The 24,808-nt window shown below is 40.5% G+C and overlaps 1 protein-coding gene across 1 annotated transcript; it reads right to left on the minus strand.

Moving 5' to 3' along the window:
- Positions 1-95: 95 nt before the first annotated feature.
- tm9sf2 (transmembrane 9 superfamily member 2) lies at positions 96-24,281 on the minus strand. Its single transcript, XM_084077034.1, has 17 exons — positions 23,912-24,281; positions 19,696-19,763; positions 17,602-17,695; positions 16,401-16,528; positions 15,105-15,234; positions 14,728-14,852; positions 14,302-14,413; positions 13,775-13,854; positions 12,616-12,724; positions 12,257-12,389; positions 11,708-11,827; positions 10,527-10,584; positions 9,963-10,122; positions 8,798-8,949; positions 5,911-6,022; positions 4,253-4,424; positions 96-2,358 (listed from the first exon to the last, which is right to left on the minus strand). Exons 1-17 carry the CDS (start codon positions 24,071-24,073, stop codon positions 2,291-2,293), a joined length of 1,983 nt encoding a protein of 660 aa, XP_083933160.1. The 5' UTR covers positions 24,074-24,281; the 3' UTR covers positions 96-2,290.
- Positions 24,282-24,808: the final 527 nt, after the last annotated feature.

Here is a 24,808-nt window from a genome sequence, read left to right on the forward strand (position 1 = left end):
GTTTAAGACATTGTCATATTCATTTTGTAATTGTTTTGTTTTTTTAAAGGAAAAAGAAGAGATTAACACAGGGCCCCCAGAGAATCACAGCTTGGTTGTTCCTTGTGGAAAATCTGTTTATTTCCCCACAAAACTTTTTCATTTCAATGAACTCTGGAAAAACAAAAAAAAAGGCTAATCAGAGGATCAAACTAGTATAATTTATGATAGACAGGTATATACAAAGAAACCAGAATTCTACAAACCCTACAAACTAATGGCAATTAACACATGGATGGATGAATGAATGATATCTTAATACACTTTACTGTCCTTTGTCCTCCATTTTCACCAATCACATAAGAGATAATCTGGGACCAGTATTACACCACAAGTCCAATACAGGCTCATACTGACCTGTCCCACACAGCTTCATCTTTCCCCCCCCCCCCCCACCTTTCATCCATCAATAATTCCTTCAACGATAAAGAAAAGTGATGAAGAACTGAAGAAAGTAGCGTACAGGAAATAGTGAATAAGGATGCATCTATAGTGTTGCCGATACAGAGACAAAGAGTCTTACAAACCCATCAAGGATAAGCCATGAGAATGGTTCAGCTCACAGAAAATAAAAATGAAAAACAAAGAAAAAGAAATAAGATGGAATAGTAAAAGTTAAATAACAGAATCCAAGCTGGTTAATATTCGACTATCCATGTTCAATCCCCACAAAATCAAAAAGCATAAACAAATCAACATTATAAGGGTTTCTGTGGTAACAGGCAAAATTACGTTCATTCACATCTTTTTTTAAATTTTGTCACATTCTTGTCCAACCAACCAAGCATTTTTCAACATTAGAAAAAAAGGTTTATTTACAATCAATGTTTCCAACACCAAAAGTTCTGAACATCAAGATGAAGACCTCCTTCAGCCAATGTACCATCGATTCATGGGTTGCTTCAGATGAGCCATTTGGCATCCCTGTCCAAATTCAGAAACAAGCTCACTAGGAGGAATGCAACATGGCTGCGGAGGATTGATGTGTTCTTGAGGGCAAGAAATACCACTTAAACAATATGTGGATTATGTGCCAGTCACTGGGCCAGCAAATATCTCCTTTATGGACTGCTTTATACAGAGCCTTATGCCAGATTTATACTTGGTTGTGCTCCTTGTCATGCACTGAAAATAGCAGATCTACAAGCTCACAACGTTGTGAATTTGTATGCCATCTCTTTTCCGTGCGTAACACCGGTGCACAACTAAGTATAAATCAGGCTTTACACCATAAGAGTTGTGACACAGAGGAGGCCGATTTGCAGTACTGCAGTCAGACTCGCTGCTGTTTTTGAAATGGATTCATCTCTCCCATCAGTCTGCGTCCATGCTGTGAACCCCAGCCTGTCTTGTGCTCTAGGCGCGGAACACTACACAGCCTCTCCCAAGAAACCTATTGTTCGGACCAATTATCAGCGAAAAACAACCAAAAAAACAATGACCTTTTTAAAACATCGCCAGACATTTGAGCCATACTGTAACACAGTCCAGTTGTGCAGTTTTATCCTTTGACATGCCACTGTCAACATCTTTCACAAATGTTAAGCACAAAGAATATATATATATATATATATATATATATCTATAGAGAGAGAGAGAGAGAGAGAGAGAGAGAGAGAGAGAGAGAGAGAGAGAGAGAGAGAGAGAGAGAGAGAGAGAGAGAGAGAGAGAGAGAGAGAGAGAGAGAGAGAGAGAGAGAGAGAGAGAGAGAGAGAGAGAGAGAGAGAGAGAGAGAGAGAGAGAGAGATCATTTTGGTCACAGAGCTCCTGGAGGGACTGGAAAGCAAATTTAGGAGAGCAAAGCGATGAACAGCATTATCTTGGAAGACTGGCACAACTCTTGGCCTTAAGTCTCTGGCCATGTGCGTCTCTCAGTCTGCCATTACTGTAGTTCATGTGGTACAACTCAGAAGAGAGGCTCATATGCTTAGATGTGTTCAGATTATATGCAGATACAAAATGCATATGCGACAATCACACACGCCGACAGCCAGGTAAGCGTGTGAGGACATGTGCATACCGTACACCCACGTCTCATTCACACACAAAGCAAAGGACAATAATGGGAAGTTTGTAGTGTATTCCAGTCAACTTGTGGGAGCGCGTTGTGAGTTTGCAAAAACAAGGGGAAGAAAACGATTTTGAAGTCCTGTTGAGGAGGGGTGGAGATCAGTCCATGTTGCTGGGTTACAAGGGGAGGCAGGGAAAGAGAGGGAGGAGTGGAGAAAACATCTTCGCGGTCTGCTGTCTTTTAGTCCACTTTGACCACACTGTAGATCTTGGTAACAAACCAGAAACAGGCAAAGAAACCGATGGTACCTGCAGGATAGACAGACACAACAGAACGTTACCCAAAACATGTGAAAGGCATTAGATTCAGATTGTTTATTTATTTTAAAAGATGCAGAGTAACCAGTGGGTACAGACCCAAAAGTATTCTAGTGCGAAGCAGAATCTCAGAGGAAATATGGCTTCAAATGGAAATATATGAACATCAAACGATGTAAACATTTGTGTTAACTGTTAGTAATGGCTTCTTATTATTGGCTTCTTTAAAATGCTACTGTAGAAGACTCTAAAATTGCCACATTAGTAACCAATTGGTATGGCATTCAAGAGTTTCATGAGGAAAATGTCCTTAAGTTGTTTATCTAGAATTGTAAAAATGAACAAATAAAAATAGTCATAACGACCCTTATACCCTTATCTGTTGATTTTGGTTAATGTTTAGTACGTAAAAATAGAGACCGTAAGAATATGCATTGTGAAAATGTCATTCTGTTGCAATAGAGCAGGGGTTCTCAAACTTTTTTATACCACAACCCTAATTTATGAGATACATTGCTGGCCTTATATATGCAAATTAATTAGAAAATGAAGTTAAAGCAGTGATTCCTGCTGATGTGTAGGCCTATCTTATCAATGAAATGAATTAATAATATTGTAGAGCCACCGCAAAAGAATATGTCGCGACTGGAGAATGGGGTTGAATTCCAGCTCGGGGCACAAAACGCTACAATATCAATAAAAGCAACGGAAGTGTTTCTGTACACACATTTGTAAACTGAAGCATATTTAGCCAAAATATGTTGCCAGAACACCGGAGTTTCTTGATCCAGCTCTCGATTTTATCTTTGGCCACCGACCGTGTGTGTCCCGGCCGGCAGCTGTTGGTAACTGGTCGGGTTGTCTGCGAGCAGGACCTCCCTGCTCGGTAATGTTACCAGAGGCATAGCCACCATAGAGGCAAGGCAGGCAGCTGCCTGCCTAAGTGAGCTCTTGCCTGCCCTGAAAGACTGACTGAACGCACACAAAAAAGACGTCTCTGCTTCACGATAGATGGACAGGGAGCAAATCACCTCCCCCGACAACTACTTGAAACATGTCCATACTGTAGTGGAGCATCACAAACTGCATGCAAATTTCTGTTAGAGTGCTGCTGAGGTGATTAGGCGACCGATATTGCTTAACAAAAGACTGTGCAAGTAGGCAGGTAGGGCAGCAATTCACGGCCTCAACACCTTCACTGAAATGAGTCACTAAAAAATTATATGTCTCCTAGCGTTTAAGGAGATTTAACTGCTGAAGGTTTGAACTACGATTCAATTATTGACATTTCAAGTGCAAGCCCCGTCGTCTCATGTTGTAGACTACACGTTTGAATATTACTTTATAACTTTTAACTTTGCTGCTGTACTCACAATTTTGAAATGATTCAATTTGTGCAGGACATCATGTTCGCCTTTATCTGTCCTTAATGCTGCTACTGTTCTTCTTTGAGAATATAAATTACAGGCTACATTGATTATACTTGCATACTGTATTTTATTCACTTTTTCTTGTTCTTGTATAGCCTACGTTGTAATAGCTCTTTCTCAATAGACATATCGGCCTGTGTTGTCGCGGATGAAGCATCAATTGACTTTGTGGAAAAGTACTAATTTCTCCAAACACCGACGTTATCAAAATAACTCAATACCAGTGAAGGATTCGCTCGAGGTCCGCGACAACCTGCCTCACGGCTGTGCAGAAAAACTTCTCTCTCTCTCTTTGGCAATGACAACGACTGGAGCTGCACTGTGCGCGTGTGTGTGTTTGTGTCAGCATTTACCGTCTACACAGCACATAAACTCAAAGTCTAGTTATATTATATTTAGCAAATATACCACAATAAGAGCATGAGTCACTCATATTGCGCAGTCAAAATACCCACCAGTAAACAGAAAGAAGATGAGAGCCATTATCATGGTGTAACCAAAGTAGAGGATTGTGCTGGCTAGCCCGGTGATCTGCAGCTTGGAGAAAAAGTAATGGATGGCATAAACCAGGAAATAAACAGCTGTGAAACCACTGGTCAGGAACGACCGCCACTGCCAATGGTAGTCCTGCAGAAAGACAGAGAGAGGAAAGAAAGTTTTTAATTGTTTGTATTTTATTCTTAAAGAGTGATACATCTTTAATCAGTTCCCCTCCTTTGCAGCATCCTAGACATTAGACAACCATAAACCTGTCCATGTGATCTTGCATTGACAGCAGTGCTGTTATCTCACTTCAGTAACATTGTCCTTTATCACAGCATACATCTCATGTAGTACAATGGATTTTTTTTTCTTTCAATCAAGTGATTTCTGAGAAGAGAGCTTGTCCAGTGAACAAAAAAAAAACGGGGTTCGATTCCAGCTCGTGCGCTAAACGGTTGAGGTTGTGGAGCGTGCCCTTGCGTGAGGGACTCGAGAAGTCCTTGTGTTTGTTATCTCCCAATTGAAAGTTTCTTTGTCACAATTGCCTTTTCGGGATCAGATTAGAATTATTTCTATTACCAGGTACGTTTGCACATACACAGAATTTGTCTAGGTTAGGTTGGTGCATTAGACTAAACCAGGGTTCCCCAATAGGCGGCCCGCGGGCCATTTGCGGCCCGCGAGAGGCAACTGTGTGGCCCGCGACTCCTATATATAATAATAAGAATATCTGTATTACTGTTCAAGCAGACTAACAAACACATCTGTAAGTCAATTGTTGATTCTGTTAATCTGTACTACTTTTCAAGCAGACTTATTTTGTTTCCAGAGTGCATTTTTTCCTTTTGTGACCCTCAACACAGGATTTAAGAATCCCAGGCCTAAAATAACACAGTGTCAAATTAGCTTGATTAGAGAAAAAGAACAAATAAAAAACAAAAAATGTTGCGCACGCTTCGCACGTGTGCACGATTTCGGCGCCCGCTGCCCGCTGCCCCTGGCCCTCGGTTTGGTACCCGAGACATAATTTGGCCCTTGGGGAAAGTAATTGGGGAACCCTGGACTAAACCAATACAGTATGTAACCAATTATTTACAACTCGTGAGAAAATACTCTTATGTGCACTCAATAATTGTAGTTTTTTAGAGTGTTTTAAATTACTGTAGTTTATTTTCATTTCACTCCCTTATTGGCATTTTCTATTGACCCTTTCTAAATGTAAAACATCCGTTTTGAGAAGTACTATACAAATAAATGTATTTATTATGGTCATTGCATGAAAGCTCAGCAGCACCATCTGGTGGCAGAACATGTATGTACAGAGAAGGTACAGATTGATTGCAGGAAATGCACACTGTTTTTCATGGCCGAGAATGAAAGACTGGTGTAAGGCTTGCCCTATTTGGGAAATGTCACTGTCAATTGGTAGTTCATAAAAAAAACTACCCTTCTGTGTCTCCTGATCCACTTTGATGTCAGAAAACAGAATCTATGGATTTAGAATTTTCAAAGGGTATCAACTCCTGTGGTCCCTCACAAGCCAAATTGCATACTTGTAAGTCCCAATTGTAAGACCCGAAGAGAAAACATCACAACTGGGAGGTGGGTGGGGCTAACTTTTGGCATTTACCTCAGCACAGAGGTGGAAATAGCAAAGAAGGATGGTGGCCTCAGAGCAGGTGATGACCAGAATGATGAAGACGAGGAACAGGAAGCCAAACATGTAGTACATCTGGTGGGACCTGGGAACAGAGGCAATTACAATCAAAAGCATTGAATTGAATAAATAGCATGAACCCTAGTCAACCAACAACAGGTTAAAAATGTTATTGAATAAATGGCATGAACTCTAGTAAACCAACAGGGTCAAATTAATTGAATTGAATAAATGGCATGAACCCTAGTCAACCAACAACAGGGTGGTCAAGTCATTAGAGTGCCAAACAAAAAAAGTTAAGTGCTACAAAGTAACTAGGATAGCAGGTAACATAAATCAAACCTAGCATCTGTCTAAATAACATACTAACGTATATAAATAACATAGATACATCTCTGGACAAGCAAACAACATACGTCTATCTAAATATACACAGCAGATGCGAACAAGTAACCAACATACTACATCAGAGAGGAGAAGAAAGGACAGAGAATCAATAATGATATATTAGCCTGAATATGGCCATCTATCATTCATTCATACAGTAAATGCACACCTTATGATCTATTAAGGATTGATTCCAGTCAGAGGCCTGTGTTGCATGGCCTACCACTCTGCCCTCAGCTTCATCTTACAATGGAAATTGTGGTTTGGTCTAATAATATATTATATATCAAAGGGGCGGCCATAGCTGAGTGGTTAGTGAGCCCGCCTAGGGAGCCAGAGGCCCTGGTTGCCCCAGGTTCGATTCCAGGCCACGCCAGCATATGAGTCGATGAAATGAAATTTGTCCCTGAGCAAGACTCTTAACCCCTAATTGCTCACAGGTTCTCATTGGAAACAAGACCGCAAGGACTTTCATGAACGACCTGTTAAAAGGAATTATCCTTATTATCCTTATCTAATAATAATCTGTCTGGCATAGAAAAACAAAAAAAGGGTAATTATAAAATAAAATGGCATGTCCAGACAATTCAGCCCTGTCGTCCGTCTGTCCACAGCTAATCTCACAATCTGATGGGGGGATCAGTGTATCATATTTCTTGGCTAGCAGGCCAAGGACCTCAGTTCCTCAATATTTTGAAATTGGTCAACGACAAATACTGCACGTTATTTATTTTTTATGAAATAATAGCAGAGGAATTGTTCTTATTTTCGCCAGCTTTATAAATCTGCAAGATCGCCTAATTCTGGTTTTATACATTCAGTAATAACTGGCAACATCTCGCGAGTTAGTGCGACCATTACACAAGCACGGCTTTCACAAGTGCATACGTGGAAATTATTATGTATCTCAATTTGTACCTGTCATATTGTAGTCAAAATCTACGAGGGACACGCACAGACGGGAAAGGAAATGGATAAAACTTGTATTGATGCCACGGCGGACATTCAGCTCATGGCAGTGCTGGTTTTGGAAGAATCTCTGAGAGGCAAGGCAATGGAATGAAACACATTCCATTCCATCCATATGATAATAGGCTTTTTTAGTATGCTAAACCTGACCATCAGACAGTGGGCGTGCATGTTAATATGTAGAGGTATTGGGCACAATGCGTTGTTAACACCTTTTCTTTTGTTTGTTAGGAATGTAGGCATTCACTGCTTACATCCCCCCAACCCATTTTTTACCCCCCTTTTTCTGCTCTGTACATATAGTGTTTTATATTTGTGGATGATATTGTATTGGTGTTATTTTGTATGCTATGTTGATGAATTGAATACATAGGACCACAAAGGAAATAAGGCCTCAGAACTTTTTTGTTATCCTTTTAGCCCAAATGTATGACTGTACCCGTGCTGTTTGCATTTCTGTCTAATAAAGTATTCAATCAATCAAACAGATAGCAGCATGAGATTGGGCTGAAGGTGGTTCTTCTACAGATAAACAATGGTTGTGGATATTATATATCAGATACAAATATTATACCAGCTTGTGCCTAGCTAAAACCCTTGAAAATTACTGTCATGACTCTTGCATCTTACTAAACATTACCATATATAGATATATAGATATATAGATATATAGATATATAGATATATAGATATATAGATATATAGATATATAGATATATAGATATATAGATATATAGATATATAGATATATATCAAACTCAAGAGTTAAATGAAGGCGCCTTTCACATCTAAAGCTCACTAGTGGAATGATTCATGCACTCTTACAGGCACAAACAATCCAACAACTAACTGTAAACATAAACAAAAATAACTTACAACCACTAGGCTTCTAATAAAAACTGCCGTATTGAATAACATATTTAACTTTTATTAATCTATTAATTTATATGTAATATAATCCTGACCTGAGCGCCTCATTGCAGCTGCAGAGTTTGTAATGATCTAATAACTAGGCTATTGTATCAGACAGACAGCTGACAACGTCGTCAGATGGGGGAGGGGTGCTCTCGGTAAACTGTGTTGTTTGGGCCATTCATCGATGAAATAAAACATGTTTAGATTATTGAACCAACTGATGCACATTTCCCTCTTTATGTAGCACCGGCAGTTGTGATGCCATAGCCTGAGAGGACGTTCAGGTGATCGTGTTGCGCTGACTGATTCAGTCACTTAGTCAGTGACAACGCTCTTACGCCGTTCAGAGTATTGGATTATCTGCTGTACCTGTATATGCTTTAAACAGAATAATAATAATACCTTTTTTGGGAGTCCCAGAATTGCATTTCTCCATAAGCATGTCAATCTCTGAAACAATCCCGCTAGAGTCACAATGTGTGATGCTGTGTGTCTTTGACATTGTGTGTCTTTGAAAACTCTTATAGAAAGTAGCATCTAAGACTGTTGACAGGAGACTATTAGATGTACAGTACGTGGTGAGTGTTACCAGATTGAGTTGAGGATGAAGAAGAGTTGGATGAATATACATCCAAAAGGCAGGATTCCACCCATCACGATCCCAGGCAGGGGCTTGGTGTAGAATGACTGCTCTGGAATCTGACGAGGAATCTGGTTGGTCCGTACCGGGTGTTCAATACCCTAACAACAGACAGTACCAGTAGAAGCTTAGGCCAATGACAAACAAACAATATTCAGCCCAGGGATGGTTTAAACAGAAACATTTATAACATTTGATACATCAGAACAAACCGGTTAACAGCGGCTATTGATCAGCAAAATAAATATATTGTTGGAAAAAGTGGACCATGGTGAAAGTTGAGGTTGCCTCCCTTTAGAATTATGTTATCAACACTTTGTTAGATTGTCTTGTTTCACCAATTTCAATAAACTCACAAACGTCAAATTGTAAAGAAGCCTTTTTGTATGCTAACCAATTAGGCAATTAACAAGTAAAATTATACAGAAGTGCAGCTTTTCATTGTTGTTAAATTAAGTTAACAAATTCTGTATGTTGTATGGTATGGGGAAATGAACAAGAATAATTAAGAATTAAGAAATAATAAGAATTCCAAAAGGTGCAGAAAGTCGGCTAAACAGAAACATTTGTGATATTATTTGGTCTGTGCTCCATTATATACACATACATATATATATATATCAATGGTTACTTAAAGTAATTTTAGTTTGGGGTGCCAATGGCCTATCGGTTAAGGCGCAACCACATATATAGGCTCTAATCCCGACGACCTTTGCTGTGTGTCACTCCCTGTCTCTCTTTCCCTGTCACTCTCCCCTACTACTATCCAAATAAAGGCAGAAAAGCCCCAAAACAAATCTTTAAAAAAATAAGTAATAGCTTTATGATCAGAGGCAGATCTGTCTAATGAGGCTGTATGGGTAACCAGTAACCACTAATCTTTGCAGAGCTGTGAGTGGGTTTCTCATAGTCTATGGGGGCGAAGCCTAGATGAAGTAGAACACACTGTTCCCCTCCTTGGCTCTCTGTTGAGATCTGCCAACATCTCAGGCATTCTCTCGCTCTTTTTTTTTATCAGATCATGACTTCTGTGTGTTTCTGGGTTTACTATATGGGTTTACTATTACATACATTCATTGTGTGCGTGTGCATGCGTGTGTGTGTGTGTACTCACAGCCTTCTTGAAACCAAAATAGGCCCCAACAAAAGTGAGAGGTACTGAGATACAGAACCACAGAGCCAAGATGGCCACCAGGGTACCAAAGGGCATGGCTGCTGAAGAGCCCTCGCCCCATAGAATCAGGTTCATCACAAAGAAGTCAGCAAACACCACCCTAGACAGACAGACATATGCGCACACACACACACACACACACACACACACACACACACACACACACACACACACACACACACACACACACACACACACACACACACACACACACACACACACACACACACACACACAGGCAGAGTGGTTATGAAATAATATTACATATTGTTTTACAATTATTAAAAACATGTTTAGTCAGACTCATTTAATAAGCTATTGATATACTGTTATACAGCTCAGCTGTGAGTAACCTAATAACTTGACTGTACAGTTTTAACTCGTATGTATTTGTAAAGTAAGTCATGTAAAATGAAACTAAATTGAGAGACTGATACAGAAACAGAGAACAAGAGTCATAAGAGAGAGAGAGAGAGTGTGAGTGAGTGAGTGTGTGTGTTTTACCCTGGACATAGGAAGGCTGTCAGCAGAACGTTTGTCTTCCACTTTTCTCCTCCGAAGGCTAGAGAAAGAAATGGAGTCAAACATGAGCAATGTGAGCGCCAACATACATCAGAAGGAAGGTAGACCCCAACTTTAACCACAGGTGCACATATTTATAATTAAGTGTGCATCTAACTGTTGTGCCACATGCAGAGGTGTGATGAGTCAAAGTTGGAGATGAATAGTGCCTCTATTTTTATTTTAATCATGTTAGTTAATGTGATTGTTCCATTAAGTCAAGGTAACTTGGATAACTTTACCTAGAGGGCACCATTTCAAAGTCATGCAGCACTACCATCGACAGTGTATTTTTTGTGTGGGCACTAGTAGGTGACAGACAGATTCCATGTGCAACAAATCCAGTGACAGGCAACCATGGGAGTCAAACTTAAAAATATATTTTAATGTTTCCTCCATACAAAATTCCTGTATGACCTACGCATGCTGACGAACGTGTTTGGGTAGTGTTGTCCATTAGAGCTGCTCTGAGTAAAGCATGCTTCAGTGAATGATGGTTTTACTGTGGGGTCCTACAAATAAAACACAACATAACACACAGGACAGATGGGCTTGGCAGGTGTGTGTTAGAGTAACCCAGACCTGTGTGGGTGTGTGGAAACCCACAGTTTTTATATGTGAATGTGTATCTGTGAGTAACGAGTCAGTGTGTATGTGTGTGTCTATGTGAGTGACCCCACCCCTCCTTTTAGCTGATGATGATTGGAGCTAACGAGGCCAGATGGCTCATCAGTGACCCGTTGGGTTTATAACCTTTGACCTCTTCTCCGAGTCTCTCCATTGTTTCTTTCACGACTCATCCTAAGCCACTAAAAACTTGTTTTCCTTCTAAACTTGGAAATAATGAACCAGCAGTACAAGCAAAGCTTTTCTAGTCTAATCTTGTCTTTTCCCTTCCCGTCCCCTTTCAATTCATTAATCTAATCATCTATTAGTCAATCAACATGCCAGTGATCATGTAACAATGCGTAATACGTGAGATTTACAGCTACATCAAAATGTGAATGCTTGTCATATTGAAAGATGTTAAAAAATGTTATGGTATACATTAAGTGCTAGATTCATTGAATAATCAAGACATGAATCGATTTTAAAAACATCTGTTGCAGCCCTACTGTGCTTACATCTGTAGAAGCGTGCTGCCACATAGCCGGCTGGCGTTCCCAGCAGTACCCACAACACCACAGCGCAGGTCATTAAAGCACCGCGGTTGGCTGGCGACAGGAAACCCAGACAGGCAAAGACTGCAGGGAGAGACAACAGACATGATATGTTAGTCATCAGAAATGACCACGGATCATTGTAACTGACTGCACACATGATGCTCATTGCTTGTCTCAAGGGAAACTTGATAAGAAAAAAAGTAGCAAAATCGGTCAACCTGAGCATCAACAGCAGCTACATCCATGAGAAAGAATACTGTGTAAACATCACTACATACTATATAATCACTATACTGCATCATTATGTATCCAAATACATGTCCACCTCTGTTTTTGGCGTAATGTCTTTACAGACAAAAACCTCCAACTCAAATAAGTGTAAAAAACAACATATTTAGTAACAAAGAGTAAAAACATTTATTCTAATTTGCCATTTTAATTCAGCCTTTCTTATGACATTCATTGCTACAGGAGCACAAATTCCAAGATGAACAGCTACAACACACATACAAAGTGTAACAAAGGTCATGATGAAGATCTGCGTTCCTGAACCGATGAAAACCGACAGCAGCATGCCCTTCCGGGGAGGACGGAACACGTCTCCGTGGACCAACTTCCAGCCAAACTCTTCCTGGGCATCTTCCTAGGAAATGTAGAAATGAAATATGGACTAGCTCAAACGTTGTGAGCAATAAACAAATAGATGACATTTGTTGTTCAGTGTGACAAGCTATGACAAAATTGTGCAGTCTACAGGAATCCACTTGACTTCATTTGTGGGATATCTGTTTGCAGACCGCTTAGCTGTGCATCAAATGCAACATCGTAGAAAGACTGCCAGACAGACAAGGGGACACACAGCTACTTACTACAGAGTCCATCTGATTGTATCTGGCGATGTCTTTATGCAGAGTCCTGAGCATGATCATAGCCACCATGCCAGATAGAAACAACACGATAACCAACGAGTTCATTATGCTGTCAACACATAAAGAGAGAAACAAGGCAAGAGCATGGATTAAATCACATCATATCAGCACAACATAAAGAGTGTGTGTATGCGTTTGGCCAGTGAAAATATCTTCAAACCGGTACTGATTTGATTTACCACTAGGTGGCACACGTGATCCAACCAGCCCCTTTGGAACATAATGAAAGAAACAGGCTTTTTCCAAATAATATGCATGTACAATGATGAATGTGGATGTTTTCTTGTTTTGACTAGGTCCTGTATTCAATTAGATTGATCCATATCTACTGTTGTAGCACGGCATATATTACTTGATTCACTTGAATCTAATTTTTTATAAACGCTTTCATTGACTTCAAATCCAAAATATTGCCCTATTGCTGCATTTTGTTTCTTTGACACTAAGTGGCTGTGCACAGTGTAATATTTCAGTCTTTAACTGTTTGCTGATGCACATCTACATTCTGCCGCCTATCACTTATAAATACAAATGAACAGTAAACAGCCCAACTCCATGTCACTATTCATTCCCATCCTGTCAATTCTCTGCAATAGGGGAAAAACAATCCCAACACAACTTTATAGTTCCAAACATTGAGCGCTCATAATGGGTCCACATGACTCTGAGGAAGGTCGAAAGACTTTTTGTACTTGCACCTAAATAATAAAAGGCTTAAACTGTCCGTGCTGCTCCGGCGTTTCTCTCTTCTGCATTTGTTGTCCCTGCCCCTGTGACGCACCGGACTGGCCGTTTTAGGCTGAGACGCACCGGTAGATTCCCTTTGTGCTCATAATAGGTGTTGATGAAGCATGTGCGATACATGAATGAGATAAAAGACAAGAGTCTCTCTCTCTCTTTCAACGGGTCTGGTTTGTGCATTGTAGTGGACTGGTAAAACCTGAAACTTACCCGCCCTGAGTGTCAACACAAAAATGTACACTTACAATGAATTATCATGTTCATCTCAGTCCACAGTGTGTGTGTATTCACATGACTGAATGACAGACTGAATGTGCGTGTAGCAAACTACAGGATTTTGATCCTGTCTTCCTCTTACCTGAACCACTGGATGTTGGTGTGAGGCATGGATTCTAAGATGTAATCCCATCGAGATGCCCAACGGATGTTCTTGTCCTCCTAAAAACACACAATTTGTATTACTCTACTGTACCTTTGAGGACTATGCATTGATTTCTCAATCCCTAAACAAGTCTTTAATTCTAAACTGTAACTCTAAACTTAACATCACACTAATTCTAAAACCTGAGATTAAAGCAGACCATGAATTTGACTCAAAAAAATCCTATGTTAGATGGATTATTCTTATTTTATCTTGAGAAAGCGACACAACCTTGTATTGTGTGCATTAATAAAAGCCTTACTCAATTCAAATGTTCCCCAATTAGAGCCGCTAGCTCTTCAAAGCTTAACAGAAATAGCAACAGAGTACTGCAGGTGAGTACAAGACAATCACTCACCCATGCAGTCCCATAAATTAGCGAGTCCCATAATAAAGCGACTTAGAAAAGCACTATATAAATTCAAGGTATTATTATTATTTTGAGATTAGTGTACTGTACATACCACAAAGCTGACAGAGTAAGTGTATGGGATCTTGACATCTCCAGTGAACTTGTTGTTGAGGGACATGGGTCCTCCAGAACAGTCTGGGGCATCTGGAGTGTTATGTTTATAACTGGAGGTGGACAGGACCATGGGGAGAGAAAGTAAAATTACAATTTGACTAAAGGTTTCGCATGCTTGAGCACAAGTTAATTACAGCATGTCTCTTCTGCATCACTGTCGGCAGACTACAACAAATAGATGCCTAATTTATTTTGAGCTCATCAGTCTTCAGAGAAATTCTTTATAAGAAGAAGCGACAAAGAGTTGAAAGAAATAGCGTGCAAATAAGTCAAATATATGATAAATGAAGTACATAGTAAATACAGCAGTCTTTGAACCATTCAAAGCACTTCTCTTTACTGACTTGCAAAGCAAATTTGTTACCTCTTGGGTTCCATCTTGGCAGCGACCAGTCGTGCTCCCAGCTGTTCATTCTCGACCAGGTGATAGTGGATGGTGATGTCAACATGGTTGAAGATGTAGAAGGTGTCCTTTTCATTGAAGTCAGACTGAACGACAGAACCAAAACAGATTGAAGGTTAAAGACAGGGCGACCAATTATTTTAAACGCTGGAAATTAAAATAATGTGGAAAAAAACTGCACCTTCCATATGTTAGAATTTGGTAAACAATTAATATATATATACATTTTGGAAATCTGAGTTAGAATGGCTAAATCCGCCCTGCCTGAACAGGACAAGAACCGTATTATATTATATCATATACATCAGCATACGATGTGTGCATAACAAGTAACTTACATTGACCACGCAGGCATCTTTGGGTCGCCCTGCCTCTGTGACATAACAGCCAATAGGGAAGCCAGGGTTACAGAACTTCTGTCCATCTTCCACATCATAGCACCAGGTGACAGGCATGTTGTCCACAATCCTACACACACACACACACACACACACACACACACACGTAAGAAAGTAGACTTGCATACATTTCTAGTGATTTGTTGGCTATGAACTCCAACTAGAGGTCAGATGTGTGTTTCGCATGTTTTTTCCAATCTGTATATTGACTCCACAAGCACCATAGACCTTTTTTTCCTTTTACAAATAAGTACATTTTTGGTGCAGAATTCAACATTTTAACTCTCTGGTATCTGGCATTTTGTTTTACAATATAACATGACAATCCTTTTTCGTCAGGGTTGGTATGGTCAACTTTAATGGTTTAAGATCCTCTTAAAGTGACATTTGGCTAAAAGTGACATAATGGAGGGTATACATAGTATACAGTAAGTATACCCATTTATTTTTTCCAGTGGGCATTACATAATACTCATTAGTCAGTACTATGTGCACATCAATCAGTTTAAGTGTTGCCAGGCAGAAACAGACATTTTTCTAAACATATCAATTCTGAATATTTTCGCCACACTATTGATACCAGCTGCGTGTTCTCTTGTGATTCTGACCAGTGGAAAAACCCAGAAAATGATCTGCATTATTTTTGCTTTGACAGCGACACATGGGCTACACAAGCACACACCACTGCCCACATGGAGCAGCCCAGCCTCCCACTCAGTGCTCGTCTCTCAGCTTTTATCACTCAATTCACGGTGTTACAGTATATAAAGACGTTTGCCACAGTGATAACTTATTAAAGATGCAAAGTGTGCAGAGCCTTTGTTTTTGATGGACAAATGGGTTTGATGGACAAATATGAGGCAGCTTTCTGGACAAAAGACAATTAATATTACGTATCCTCTTTCCTCTCCCTAGTGCGATTTGACATGACTTTTGTCCTGATTCCTGAACAGCCAGATAGGAATATATTTGTGGCTTTTTTGTCCCTTATCACTACAGAGTTGGGGGGAGACCTTTTCTTTCCCTTGGACCCCTTATATGTTTCCGACATTTGTTCAGATTAAGAACAATTAGCTTGTTACATTATTGTTTTTTCTTCTTTGTATCTTGGGATTGTATATATGTTTGTGTTTATTGCATCTATAGATCTTGGAAGCAAGACTTGTACTCCACCACAATAATAAATGTTGTGTTATGGCTGCATTTGGGTCAAGTCATTGTATCTAGTGCACCTACCAGTGGTGCTGGTAGTTGAGCAGCATGCCTTTCTTGAGAAAGTCCAGGTTAGCTTTGTCTGCTGCTTGGCTGTTGCTGTAGGACTTGGTACACACCTGTTTACACACCTCTGTTTTCTGGAACACAAACTGGAAACAAAATATGGACAATTAACCAAAGAGTGAGTGAGTGAGTGAGTGTGTGAGTGAGCAGCCTGATCTCACACAATTTAGTATACATTGCACGGACCCAGTGCACGTCATTCCGTGCATAGCCGCCTAGAAAACCCGAAAATCTGTGCATATGTACGGCGAGTCCCACGGTGGGCGTAACCGGTTGCAACCCGGAAGCAGAGCAGTCCACAACACATGATTTACGATTCTGTGCCTACCGGTATATAACTCAAACGGCGCTGAGTAGGCTCAAGCGAACGTCGCAACATTCGAGACAGCAACTCGTTTGCTTTAGCTCACTCGGTGGTCCCTTACGTGGCTCCAGTTCGCTTGAGACTGCGCGAAATGGTTTAGTCAATGGAGGAGATGCGAGGCGGCTATGCACGGAATGACAGTCCGTGCAATGTACCGGTATACTAAATTGTGTGAGACCGGGTTGGAGTGAGAGAGTGTGTATGTGTGGTAGGGGTGCAACGGTTTAGTTAGCCCGAGGTTTGGTCCAAACCTTGGTTTTTGGGTCATGGTTTCGGTACAGTAAAAAAAAAAAACTATATTGAAAATATTTCCAAAATCTTCTCTTCATTCAACTTATTGGCAATAAAAAAATCTATGGATTCAATCCAGCGTGCTCGTATTATCTTCAGGACACAGACATTAATGCATAACGCTAAATTTAATTGCAAAACCGGAAATCTGCGGTTCATAAAGACGTATTGAGCCGTGCAGGGCGGACCGTATGGTTCGGTTTTAAACCGAGAAGCGCTGCACCTCTACTGTGTGTGTGTGTGTGTGTGTGTGTGTGTGTGTGTGTGTGTGTGTGTTTTGTTATGGACAGTCTAAATTGGACTTGATGTCGTTTATCTTTTTTTGATATTTGACAAAAGCACAAAAGTTGTTAATGCGAGGTCTTGTAACTAATAGATAATACATTAAATCAAATTACTTAAAAACGTAGAAACTTAAAAAGAAAAACAAGTAAATATTTGAATGACGGTTAAGATTTGCAGTATAGTATATAGAAGACAATGACTGTTCACTGTGTATGTTACCTTGTATGGCGAAGGTTCAATTCTCTCCCCAAACAGCACCTGTCCAAGATTTTCTGACGGCCTTTTCTCTCTCATGTCTGAACAGAAATCAAACCTGCACACACACACACACACACACACACACACACACACACACACACACACACACACACACACACACACACACACACACACACACACACACACACACACACACACACACACACACACACACACACACACACACACACACACACACACACACACACACACTTAGAAGTTGCCATTGATTGTCTTGAAAGACATTTCACTTTACTGTACAGCATAATGGCATCACCACAACTAAAGTGTGGTACCGCAAGCTTGACTATCCTACACAAGACAACTTTATATTAACATGCATGCTGCTCTATTACATAGATTGTTGTTTGAGAGATCTCTCAGTCAAGTGAATTAGTCATATCTAACATTCAAATTGTTGTAGAAGTTGCTGAGTCATTGGTGCATACACACACAGGGAGTTCAATACAATTACCATGGTGATTAGAGTTGCAAATGAAAGTATCTACACACGTTTTTTTTTAATATAATTTAAATGTAATCTACTGTAAAACAATACAAAATTCAAAATTGATGTCATTTTCCCCACAAAATAACTTGGAGAATAAGCAAATGGGTTTCAGTCACTAGTTTACTTGGTTTTACCAGTCAAAATCCAACAGTATTAATCTACAGTAGGGAATAATTTAAGACGCTGTGTACTTTAAACGTTATGGGATCCATACAGTAAGTGTATGTGTAGTGACATTCTGCCCAGATCAGTGTAGTATATAGGAGGTAAAAATATGACTAGTGTTAGGGTTAATGCTGCTGTGGTCTGACAGCTAGGCTACACTCCTCTCTTTGGATGAAAGAGCCCTGTGTTACACTGCAAACTGCACACATTGGCTGTGAGTGTCACTGAGAGACAGAGAGATAGAGCCATGAGATGAAGATAAAGATAGAGACAAGAGTGAATACACTGAAGTCACAGAGACAGAAGGGGGCAGAAGGGCAGAGAGATACAGAGGGACACAGAGACGGACAAGGACAGAGAGATAGAGGCACACAGAGATGGACAGAGACACACCCATAGCCTATCGCATTTACCGCTTTTGAGGTCCAAATTAAAGCAGACATTTTAGCTTTTATGATTAGCCCACATGATCCGTAGCCGCTATACTGTAGCTATCAGTTGAGGATAAACAGTGTGCAGTCTGTGCCATTACTGGACTTGCCAATCAGAACACCTATCCTATTGCTGTCATCTACTCAGTCTGACGTTTTTAAACTTTTTTTGAATTCCAGAGTGGCACACCTCAATCTATTGACCTTTGACTCGCCCTGTATTTCAAGAGTACCTTATAGTATAAGTACTGCATACTTAAAGTGAGTAGTCTATTGTATAACATATAACAATGTAACATTGTACAAACCTTTGATGATCTTGCAGGCTCATGCAAAGGTTAAATGTAATTTAGATGTTTTGTAGACAGATGCCAGGTTCATTTGTTGACCTGGCATCCTTTACTTTGTATAGTTTCAATGTGCAGAATATTTTTTTTATACATATAGTATACTGTTTGGACTGATGATAGGTTATTGGTTTACCTGTGATCCAAGATTACTACTTCTATGAATTTGATTTGTTTACCTTGCTTACTGTAAATCGCTCTGGATTAAGAGTGTCTGCTAATAAATGCCTACAGTATTGCCGACCAGTGCATGACCGTCACCCATGACATCAGTTCTATGACGTGACAACAGTTCTATGACATCAATCATATATATTTGGGCAAAGTTTGTTCCCAATGCGACCTGCATTGACTTCCAGTATATGATTCAAGTTCAAATATATAAAAACGTATTAACAATATGGGAAAATATTGGGGTTTTACTTCCTCGCCCTACTAGCACTACTTCAGATTTGGCATTGATCAGTCCAGTGGTTTGCAAGATTAGTCCTGGGCAGACAGACACACCCAGAAAGACTCAGACAGACAGAGCCAAGCCATAAAAAAACAAATACCACACAGGCAGAGACATTCACAAACAAATCATATACTCGCTACTTACGCAGTGTATTCATACGGCAACACTGACTCCACTGAATCCAGTCTGTTCACAAACAGCTCAATGATCGACTGAAACACAGGAAACAGAGATGTTTGGCATTAAGTCAATTTACATTGTCTGATGCAGTTACTTTTGTCCCTTGTCATAAAATACATAGGAAAGACATTTGGAAAATGAACCTATGTAGTAAATATGTGCAGACATAGAAAGACATGGTAAGTATGTAGTAGACTCAGTCTACATACTCTACATTGTAGAGGATAGGTATGGATGGCAGACAGATGTTGCAAACACATGCTCTTGTGATGTGGGCCCGATGTATACACTGCACTGACTGGCTGAGTCACCAAGACAGTGACACCCCCACGGACTAAGATTCTGTGCACTGCACATTCTGTCGCTCTGAGGCTGTTTGTACTGAAAGTAACAGATTCACTCAATTATTTCTGTCCTCATCACCATGATTTCTGAGCTCAGAGCAGGCATAACTTGAGGACTGCTGCAGAGTAATAAACTGGATTAATGAGGTTACTGATGAGGAAATCTGTGAGCTAATGAATGGCAAATCTGGAGCCGACCGAATATTGTATTTCTCAACTTGTGGGGCCAAGAACCAAACATTGGTCACAAAACATTCTGACAGAGATAAGTTAAGAAAGAAATACTGGATGATGTATAATAGTTATTATTTGATTGACTATGGGGTACTTTCTTCTTGGCTGCCATCAGGCTTACGAACAAGCACAGAACAATACACTGGCCAGACTATACAGTATGGCCACTTGTCTGTGCCTGGCTAAATGTAAATGGATGTACAGTACTAGAGGTGCGGGTCGCTATGCGACCCTTCCGTCTAGTCGCTGGCGCGAGGCTCTCGTGTAGTAGGCTGTAGACGTTTTCGACACGCAAACCAAAAGCGAGAGCAACAGCAGTGTTTGTGTCGAGACGCAAACCGAAAACGAAAGCAAACTGAGAGACGGACACATTTCACCCGTTCATCTATCTATCTATTCACACAGGCTCTTGCAGGACCAGAATGTGCGGCACAGATTGATGAAGCAGCCCGCTCAGCCCAGCGAGACGGCGTTCGCTGCGTTCAACCCTCCCAAAGAGTCAGACAGACAGTATTTGGATGGGGGGCGGGGTTGCCAGGGTTGCCATGTCCAGGAGTTGTAAGCGTGAAGTGGCGTGTAATTGGTTAGGGAAAGTGCGTCCACGCATGCGCAGTGCGCAGCGCGGTGTTTTTGCATAAAGCTGGTTGCTTGTTGCTCGCGCGCAATCTGGCAACACTGATGCAACTTACAGACATTCTCGCGCATGACTGTAGATTCCAATTGTAAGGTAGATGACAATGCTATTTGCACTTGAGACAGTTTTTAACATGGATGACATCTCTTGAGACTGTAGCTGCTGTGTTGGTTGGTTTTAGTGCACAATGAATTCCATGTGCCTTTTACTTTGTAATTGGTATTACTGATAAATAAAGTTGAACCTTGAACCTTGATCGGGAATCTCTAGTTTAGTGTACACTGTACAGTCATTAAAGTTAGGGATGCATCTAACCTGCATTCACTGGCTTATTCAGAAGTTAGTGCAGCTACAGTAATTGATGTCTTGAACATCATTAACAATATTAACATATTAACACATCTAGGAATTTATTTCTCTTTAAAAATGGGCCGGGATGCAGTGTCCACTGTTCAGATAATCTTCACTGTGTTGTGTATTTAATACAGCTACAAAACTATCAGCACCAGTGATGGCCACACTCCTTGGCATTACTAATGGATGTAAACAAAAGCCTGGATGTTGGGACTTCTCTTATACTTACACAAGGACAATTATCTCAAACATGAAAAGTAGTTGCAACAGAACTATTTTTTTCCCAATATGCCATTTAGTAAGGTCTCTAGTTTGACAGACTACAGCACTCAGGCACCTGGATTTATCTGCCCTTGAGCCTGTAGATAGAGTGCCGTGGAACTGCATGCTCACAGATTCTGAAACTGACAACATAGATGGTACTGAAACAGATCTGGGGACACAAGTTCACACAACCAACACTATCCTGAGTGAGAATGTAAACGCCATGAATCATTATAAAATTATATTTTTATTTAACTGCAAAGACTGACTAGACTTGTAGTTGTCTCTGCCAGGACGAAGGCATGGCCGAGACTATGTTTTGCACCCTGTCTGTCCGTCCGTGTGTGTGTCCGACCGTCTGTGAACAGCTAATCTCTGGCACCATTGGCTTGATAGCAGCGAAACTGTGCACGCACACTCCCTGGATGCCAGAGTAGAACCTCTGCCCCAAGTTTTACACATGGGCCTGTTATAGGGCCACCAGGAGGACGATTTTTTCAAAACACTTTTTTTTTTTTACAGTACTCCTAAAGTTTATCGGTACACAGTATCTCTATTGTCATTAGACGAAACAGGTCTTTCAGATATTTCACATTCCATCCTGATTGGCCAAAGTTTGCAGGAGTGCTCCGTTTCGAACAAAATGCCTAAAATCATGAACACAGCGTGCAATTTCCGTGAAATTTTGCATGCACGTTCCCACTAGGCTGAGAAGAAATGCCACTTGAAATGTTTCAAATCAACCTCACGTTTTTAATAAAATGCCACAAATCATGAACGCAGCGTCCAATTGCGGTGAAACTTTGAACACACATTCGCACTACATTGAGGAACAAATGCCACCCTTTTAACATTGCCCTATTATAGCACAACCAGGAGGCCGATTTTTCCAAAACATTTTTTATATTACTCCTACTCATTTTGTCCAAACATCACACAAATCTGTACACATTATCTCTATGGTCAAGTTGTCAAGACGGATCCGTCAGATTTTTCATATTCCATACAGATTGGCGTATTCCGAACATTGCTGGCCCACAATAACCTACCTCACCTGGCGGAGACCTGTACTCTGAGAAGCACGTTTTCTAGTTTCCTGTCACATACATTGAGGCAATATTCGCTTCATACGAAAATGTTGGTTTTTGGGTGTCAAATTTTGTATTATTCAATTATTTCCTCATTAGTTATTAGTACAGGTGACATTTCAGATTAGACTGATTACAACATCACCTTATTTGTTATGGCATTTAATAGTTTAATTTAAATTGTGTCATGTGGACCGGTCTTGAACTGAATTTCCTTTAATTGTTAATTTCCCCCTCGTTTTGGTAAACTTTTTAACTAGACCATACATACACATAAATATAACAGATTTCATCAGAAAACAGCCTGGGTATATCATTTCACAGGAAATTGACTGATTGGTATTTAAAAATAAACGAGAGAGATGTGTGTGTGTGTGTGTGCGTGTGCGTGTGCGTGTGTGTGTGTGTGTGTTATATCGTTAATGGAGTGCAATACAAGTAGCAGCCAGCAACTTCCTATAATGACTTAACGTCTAGCCTTTAGCATGTTGTTGTCAGTGTCCACTGACCAGGCTAAAATATCAGTTTATCATGGACAGACAGACAGCACTACCAGTGCCTCTGAACTGGCTTGGTGGAGTCAGAGGCAAGCAGGCAAGTCTTTAACATGTTTTACCTTGCAGTCTGGTACTTGGTTGTCTTATTACACATGTTTTACCTTGCAGTCTGGTACTTGGTTGTCTTATTATACATGTTTTACCTTGCAGTCTGGTACTTGGTTGTCTTAAACATGTTTTACCTTGCAGTCTGGTACTTGGTTGTCTTATTACACATGTTTTACCTTGCAGTCTGGTACTTGGTTGTCTTATTACACATGTTTTACCTTGCAGTCTGGTACTTGGTTGTCTTATTACACATGTTTTACCTTACAGTCTGGTGTTTTGTTAGTAGGTTACATGTTTTACCTTGCAGTCTGGTACTTGGTTGTCTTAAACATGTTTTACCTTGCAGTCTGGTACTTGGTTAGTAGGTTACATGTTTTACCTTGCAGTCTGGTACTTGGTTGTCTTATTAAATATGTTTTACCTTGCAGTCTGGTACTTGGTTGTCTTATTAAACATGTGTTACCTTGCAGTCTGGTGCTTTATTAGTAAGTTACATGTTTTACCTTGCAGTCTGGTACTTGGTTGTTGTCTTATTAAACATGTGTTACCTTGCAGTCTGGTGCTTTGATAGTTACATGTTTTACCTTGCAGTCTGGTACTTGGCTGTCTTAAACATGTTTTACCTAGCAGTACTTGGTTGTCTTAAACATGTTTTACCTTGCAGTCTGGTACTGGGTTGTCTTGGCCATCTTTCTCAGGGGCACAGAAGCTGACAGGCGCCAGACCCGGAAGATAGAAACTTGTAGCTCCGTGTAGCAGCAGCAGAGCCCCGTAGAGCACAGTGTGAAAGGAGAAGGCCGCCCCTGTATGGCCGTCCATGTTTCTCCCCCGCTGACGGTATTAAAGCCAGTCAGCTGGACGCTTATTAACGCTTTGCGGGGACGATGTTTTTATTATTCGTACTATAACGCTAAACGGACGGTGCAGCGGTACAGAGTGGACTATGTTTGACAGTTAGCATAACGTAGCCGTCCTGCTCTCTCTTGCCTGCGTAAACCCTGGTTCATACTTCGCCCGTACGACGGCGTCGCGAGTCGAAAATAGCCGATCTACAAGCTCACGGTCCAGCACCACCGCAACGCGCGGTGATCTTGTAGATCAGCAAAAAAAAAATAGCCGACGACGTACGGCGGGGCATAATTCAGGGCATAGCCCCACCCACTTTCTTGCAGACACGTCATCAACGTCCGCGTGTACGTCGTTTACTTCCGGAGGAGAGAGCAGCGTTGCCATGTCTGCTTATTGTAAGCGACTTTGGGCTTATTTTTTTGTAAAGTTGCTTGTAAATATTGGTTAGTTGCGGGTTGCGGTAAAGTGTAGTTTTATTATGTTAATTATTTTAACCAGTGGTTCTCAAATATTTTCATTTTATGGACCACCAAATTAATACGTATTTGTCCCTCCCTATAATAACCCCCATCTGAAAATATTTTGTGGCAGGGACTGGAGCCCCTAGCCCTAGAATGTCTGTGATCTTACATACATTTCATGTATTACAAATGTATGCAATGCGACGTGTTGTGAGCTTGTAAATTGGCTATTTTCAATGTATAC

This window comes from Gymnoscopelus microlampas (assembly GCF_963454915.1).
Source record: "Gymnoscopelus microlampas genome assembly, chromosome: 13".
Lineage (NCBI taxonomy): Eukaryota > Metazoa > Chordata > Actinopteri > Myctophiformes > Myctophidae > Gymnoscopelus > Gymnoscopelus microlampas.

Coding starts and splice junctions, on each gene's coding strand:
- tm9sf2 (XM_084077034.1), bottom strand. CDS start 24,073: ATGGACGGCCATACAGGGGCGGCCTTCTCCTTTCACACTGTGCTCTAC. Junction 15,235..16,400: donor CTCAACTACCAGCACCACTG/GTAGGTGCACTA, acceptor GTGTGTGTGTAG/GATTGTGGACAACATGCCTG. Junction 12,390..12,615: donor ACAATCAGATGGACTCTGTA/GTAAGTAGCTGT, acceptor TACATTTCCTAG/GAAGATGCCCAGGAAGAGTT.